This window comes from Gadus macrocephalus, chromosome 8 (assembly GCF_031168955.1).
Source record: "Gadus macrocephalus chromosome 8, ASM3116895v1".
NCBI lineage: Eukaryota > Metazoa > Chordata > Actinopteri > Gadiformes > Gadidae > Gadus > Gadus macrocephalus.
In genome coordinates, this window is record NC_082389.1 from 16372945 (window position 1) to 16379925 (window position 6981).

Below are 6981 nucleotides of genomic sequence, written 5' to 3' on the forward strand. Positions count from 1 at the left end.
TAAAAGTGATGATCTTTTTGTGTTTATTTTCAGGTTCAACAGATCAGCCACATCAACAGTTATATTTAGAATGTATCCACTATCAAGTAAAAACAAAATTGAAAAATATAAAAGTTTTTATATATCCATATAACTCTTGAATGCTCCAACATGCAAAACTCACTTTTGATAAGACTCTTAATACAAAAATATACCAGACACCTTCACCTAAATTATCAGGTAATGTGTCACAACAACATATGTTACTAAGCAACCTCACAAAGATCAGAAATTGACATAAACGCATTAGCAGGAGGGAATTTGTCAACCATAAATTAAGTCAAATTAAGCTATTTTGAACCTGCAGAGTGTTTTCCACATTCTGGTGGAAAACACTTGAGTTCAGAACTGGTGTTTTGTTTTCCCAAATCAAATGCTGTGTAACCTTGTACACACCTTACCGTAGTGGTTCACAACCTTTTCTGGCCTATGACCCCATATCTAGCTCTGAAAATATTTGCGACCTCAAACATTAACTTTTATGTATCTGCTGCCACACAAACAGTTTTTGACCAATCAACACCTGCCGGTAATATCATTATCCCATTAAACCTGATCGCATTTCTCTTCCCCACATTAAGTAATTAAGAATAGTTTGCTCGTGGCTATGAGTCATTAGGCAGTGAGTTCGTCTGTACAGGACCACTATGAGCCTGTATGTGACACAATTATTTGCTAAAATGGATCATCAAATATCCATTGCTTAAATCAGCCTTCTCCTGCGACCTCACACATCAGGGGACCCTAAATGGGTTTCTGACCCCAACATTGAGAACCAGTGAATTAAGGGGTGTGTAAACCAAAACATGAAACATGTTTCTTCAAGTCTGTAAACTCTCTTTAAGCACACAATCTGAGATCTAACTTGTTAATCTATTCAATTCAAAGAAAGACTTTGATCAATTTGACACAGATCTGCAAAGAACTCTGTTCATCCCATCGACAATGTCGGTTCTTCATTTGAGTAGGCCTACTGTGTTGCTACTAGCTATCCTACCTTGCCCATCCAGGCTTTGTCTAACGTGTTTACACACCGGCTTCCTATTGTCTCCTGTTTGTGTGAAAAACATTTACTCTCTGCTTACGCTATTCCCAAGTTTACACCAACATTGACATATCTTTTGCCGAAGCGTGTTTCAACCTTAAGGCAGAGCGGACAGCCCACATATGGAGAGAGGTGATCCTCTGTCGGTGCCCGAGTTATCCTCACCCAAAACCCTCTAGTTGCCCGACAGCAGCTCACTCAGTAACACCTCCCTCTCCCCGAGGAGAAGGTCTCTCTTCAGGCTCGTCCCCTTGTTCACCACCTTCATCTTGATGGCCAGGCTCTTCACCTGGGCCGGGCTCAGCCCGTCGAAGAAGAAGTCCTCGTTGAACACGGGGTTCCGGCTGTTTTTGATGATGGTGCTGCGCTGCTTTTGCTTCTTGCCCGGGTTCAGGTAGAGCGCCACGCAGCAGTTGATGCTCTTAACGTCCGTCTGCCGGTCGTAGAGCTCCTCCGCCGTCAGCACGCGCACCCGCAGCATGGAGGCCTCGGCGTCGTAGTGGGTGCTGAGCCGCAGCGTGCCCCCCTTGTGGAGGTTGACCGTGTGCTGGCGCTGCAGCATCTCCGGTCCCGCGCCGCGGGCCCCGGAGCCTTTCAGGCCGCGGAAGGCCGGGGAGTTGGGGCACCGCAGCCGGCGCCGCTGCACGCTGGGGCTGTTGTCGGCCGAGCTGCACTCGTCCGTGGAGAGAGAGCTGTGGCGGCCCAAGGTGCGCTTGGCGCGAGACATCTTGAGGAGTGGAAAAACACAGTGGTGGAGGAACAGGGGTTAATGTTATGTGACACATCCCTCTCTCTCTGAAGAGAGGGAGCGGGATAGCGTAGTGGTTAGGAAATGTACAAGTTTAATCCCCAATTTAAAAAAAAAAATAAGCAGCTGCCTTTGAGCAAGATGCTCCATAATTCACTATAAGTCTCCTTGGATGAGAGGCATCTGCTTAACCACTATATAATGAACAGTGAAGCCGAATGCGAGCAGAGCGTTAACGACAGGGTTCTCACCTTAATTTTGGTCTCCTGGGTAAGGGAGCGAATGAGGGAGGCGGAGCGGGTGAGGAGGGGCGAGGTGAACGGGGAGGACTCGGCCGAGGAGCAGGTGTCACTGGTGTCCCCGCCGCTGAAGTAGCGGTAGGGGTTGGGGTTGGCGGGGGACAGGTGGCTGCCCCCTTGGCGGCGCTGGGCGCTGGGCGAGGTGAGGGGGCTGCTGGGGTCGCTGTGGAACAGGCTCTCCTTGCGGCGGGTGTGGGGCGACTCCACCAGGGTGGAGAAGCCGTAGGAGGTCTGGGCCTTGGGCACGTAGGGCAGGGACATGGCGCTCTGCGACTGGGGGTCGGCGTTGGTGTTGGCGTCCCCGCCGCCCGGCCCGAGGCGCCCGGCGACCCCCGGCTCGTCGCCCCCCGGCTCGTCGGCGCTCTCTATCTGGATGATGTGGCGGTTGGCCGACTTCAGCAGGCTGCGAGTGTCCCCCGCCAGGCGGGACAGCAGCTGGGGGCTGCTGGGCATCCGGCTGCCCCGGCCCCGCGGGCTCTGGCTGCAGATGACCTGGTCGGAGGCGGAGCACGGCAGAGTGGAGCGCCGCTTCAGCTCCGGGGTGAGGGGCTCGGCCGCCTCCGGGGGGCAGCACATGATCTTGGGTGGGATGAAGAAGTCGGGAATCCGGTTGGGAGTCAGGACGTTGGTGTACACAGAGATGGGGATGGCCTCTTGGGACTGCGAGGGATGGGACTGGGACCCGCTGCCATCTACGGACCGGCGGAGTTTGTCCAACAGCCACATGCCGGTGTGCTTCTGAATCTGGGTGTTGATTGGCTGAGAGGAGGAAGCTATTGAAACAGAGGGTTGGATATTAAGCATTAAGCAGATGGCCACTACAGCTCCAGCATTCATTTATTGGGTTTTGAAATATACTGTATACTAATCTAAGTTCATGAACATGAACAAAATACATTTAAGCCATGGAGATACAATGAAAGGTAAACAAATTGAAGGTAAATTAAGAAATAATAATATATATATATATATATATATATATATATATATATATATATATATATATATATATATATATATATATATATATATATATATATATATAACAATTATATTTATATAGATATATACTACAATACATAAATTAATTGTTGATAAAGAAAACTATACTTGTTATAAGAATACAATGAGTCAAGTCTTCCATAACAACATTCAGAATCGGGAAAGAAATATCTGCAAACATATCTGGAGCGCAAAAGGACCTGTTGCGCCATCTTACCAACAAATAGTTGTAGATAAAATTATCTATTTTACGTTCTACCCAAAATGGGTTATGTCACAAAGAATGAGTTAGCCTTTACGAAACCATGTAAGTATTCAACAATTCAATAAAGGTGCGTCTTCACTATATTTTTGCCAACCCATATCTGTCTCGGAGAAAATATATTTAAAGTAACTTTGAATGGTGAAAAGCAACAATATTCTACCCTAATTATTTACATGGCAACTTTTACAACTCACCTGGACTACAGCATTTCTCTTTTTAAAAACTGATGAGTTGCTTGATCCGCATTCCTGCCTCCTCTCCTTTGACTCACTTGCTTCCCTTTCGCATCATAAAAGTATCCAGCGCGTCTGCCAGAGGAGAGTGAGCTACCCGAGTGCACGGATACTTATCCTTTATATGAGAACCCGCTGACATGTGAGCCAATTGGAAGCTCCCGATGCTGCCAGCATACCAACATACCGAACCGTGCGCTGCAGAGACGCACGTCTAAAAGATGGAAGCTATGGTTAACGGAATGCAAAAGTATTACCACTTTTTCAACAGCTATCAAGTCTAATTGCCCATTGTAATTGATTAATATAGGTTATTTTTTCTATCGAGCAAATATATTAATTGGATTGGTTTGTGCTCCCATGTTGCGAATGACCCTTGGCGCTGCATGCCGCTGGTTGATTCAGCTTTCATAAGCAAACAAGCCAAAAAGGGAGCGCATGTGATGTTTCTGGTTCAGTTAATCGGCTTTCCACCGTGTCATCATCGTTTACATTAAGAGCAAAGAAGATTCGTCTTGACTTATTTGGAAACGGTTTCGTTTAGCGTAGGACAAGGCAAACTCAACCAATTAGCCACACAGTATTTTGATAGTTACACAGAAGTTGTAAGTTGTATGTTGTAAGATGTGGTATGGTATGGTTGGGTGTGGCTGGTGTGGTGTGGTATGGTATGGTGTGGCTTGGTGCAGTGTGTTATAGTACAATGTAGTATAGTATGGTGTGGTGTGGTTTAGTGTGGTGTATGGTATGGTGTGGTTTAGTGTGGTGTATGTTGGGCTATGGTGTGGTATGTTGTGGTATAGTATGATGTACTGTGGTAAAGTATGATGGACTGTATAGTGTTGTGTGGAATGGTTTGCTCTGGTGTGGTGTTGTGTGGTATGCTATGGTTTGATATGGCACTGTATGTTATTATATATTTACTATGGTAAGGTTCAATAAGATATGACATGCTATGGCACAGAAAGCAATAAAGAAGCAACCAAGATGAATAATATGTTTGTTGTTTCCCTGGCCAACTGCTCATGCAGATGGCCCAGGTCTACTCTTGACTGGTCAGACTCCTTAATGTACTGCTTTCACCCCCTCTCCATCTGTCTCCATCTTCATTTCTGTCCACTGTGTATGTCATATGATTCCAAGTTCATGAAATAATCCAAATATACGCAACACTTGTATTATCACCAACCTTCACCCTAAAGTACAGTATGCATGACCAACCTGTGCTCTGTTTGTGTTGGGTATGTTTGTGTGTGGATTGTTTGTGTGTGGGTGCATGTGTTGTCTGTGCGTGTTTGTATGGGTATGTGTGTGTGTGTGTGTGTGTGGTTAAAAAGCACGTGAATTTTCACGTGCTAATTTCGTGCGCATAAAGGAGTGTGTTAACACTTTGGCAGACCAAATTTAGCTTTTTGTGCACAAAAGCACGTCTAATTTCACATGGTTTTTGTGTGTCTTTGGTTTGTGTGTGTGTGTGTGTGTGTGTGTGTGTGTGTTGTGAGTGTGTGTATGTTTGGGGTTTGTGTGTGCGTGTTTGTGTGGTTTGGTTTGTGTGTGTGTGTGTGTGTGTGTGTGTGTGTGTGTGTGTGTGTGTGTGTGTGTGTGTGTGTGTGTGTGTGTGTGTACAGCCTGTTTACCCGAGTGCTGTTTAGTCCCTTACCAGATGGCCGTCTTGTCTCACAACCATAAAGTAGACGGGATAACAGCGGCAGAACCATAGATTTGCATCAACATATGTTGGGATCCAATGTTTTTTCTTTTCATAAGCTTAAGATGAACCTCAGCCAGTACAAGACAACTAAGTGTATTTGGAGTCTATTGTTTATTGGGCCGGGATCAGTCTAATATAAAGACTATTAACATGATTTTAATTACAATGAATAATTTAATCTAGTGAATCCTTTAAAAATTAAATAGTACATACATTTTGCAATAGAATAAATGTAACAACATAGTACTTATATTTCTCTATTCCTCCTGCTTACCCCTTCCCCTTACATCCCATACTTAAGAAAGTGTCTAGAATCGATTATAGGTTTGCAAAATAACAAGTGTTCTTCATTGTTTAACATAAGCCTTTCTACACAACGTTGTTGTGTTCATTTAAGACTAGAAAGAACGCTTTGTGCGCATCTCCTCTCTGATCGTCCTTTAGTCATCGTCCACGTCTGTCTGTCTGTGTGTGCATTCAGAAGCCTGCAATCATCTTTGGCTGTCTAGCATTTGATGAGTATGTCACAGACATCATGTTTGTTGTAAGGCAACAGAGGGGAGGGAGTGTTAAACCATGAAAATATGTGAGTGTGCTGAAAAGGTCACGGCAAGAGGTTGTGTTTCATGTAGAAAACAGGAGAACAAATCCATCTCCTGGAGGAAGAGCTCTGAGCTTGCATCAATGCAAGCGCGATGCTAGCCATCGGCAATGGCCCATCATGGAGAGGGAAGAACATCAAGCTGAAGCGTCTCCCTCGCTGCAGTCGGAATTTTAGATCCAATGCTCACAGCGGGAACACAAAGGACAGACGCGCCACTGAATTCTGATGGTTAGATCGAAAGAGCAAAGCAGAATATTCGGTCGTTATTTATTCAAGAAGCAAGGCATAAACATGGTTTAATCAGTTATTTGGCCTTTTTTAGAGCAGTCTACAATAGAACCAACATCAAATAATAAGGAACCAAATGGCATGTGAATGCAACCGTGACCACATAGCATTTATCTAACGTAAACTGTATGGTCATGACTCAGCACACACATAAGACAGGTAAGTATATAGGATACCATGCCTCATGGATCTGGTGTCTTCCTTACACCAGAGCACTACTTAGTAGTCATTAAAGAACAATATGAGCCATTATTGACAAAAGATCGAACAGGACATTTGCTTTTACCTTTTGAGTTCATTTAGTGACGATATTTGACGAGTCATACATTTTGTCAGTACTCAAATCTCCATATTCACACACATTCTACTTCCCTTTTGCTCGCACAGCCTGTATCTTAATGGCCTCAAGGGAAATAAAATCAATGTTATGGAAATTTAAATGAAAAAGTTAGTCTTGAACATGTAAATTAAAATGAATCCTGGACAAAATATGTTTAAGACATTCACAGCGAGCATAAACAATGTTAAAGTTTTGGCAACTGAACAAATACGAGCACAAACAAAACAAAAACAACTTAAAACGTTGATAGGGGATGCACACGCACACACTAAGTAAGGCCCTTCATGTACCTTGAAATAGGACTACATAAATGAAATTCATTAATACTATCATTAATTTTGAATCCGTTTACACATACCTTCTCCAAGATGTTAGGTTTCAGTAGCCTTGATATTATTGTGTGTGTG

General features: G+C 44.2%; 1 protein-coding gene across 1 annotated transcript; it reads right to left on the minus strand.

Annotated features, from left to right (window-relative positions):
- Positions 1 to 3763, minus strand: LOC132463389 (C2 calcium-dependent domain-containing protein 4C-like). The gene is made up of 3 exons (XM_060059523.1): positions 3593 to 3763; positions 2084 to 2904; positions 1 to 1811 (listed from the first exon to the last, which is right to left on the minus strand). Exons 2-3 carry the CDS (start codon positions 2855 to 2857, stop codon positions 1260 to 1262), a joined length of 1326 nt encoding a protein of 441 aa, XP_059915506.1. The 5' UTR covers positions 2858 to 2904; positions 3593 to 3763; the 3' UTR covers positions 1 to 1259.
- Between the last annotated feature and the right edge of the window lie 3218 nt (positions 3764 to 6981).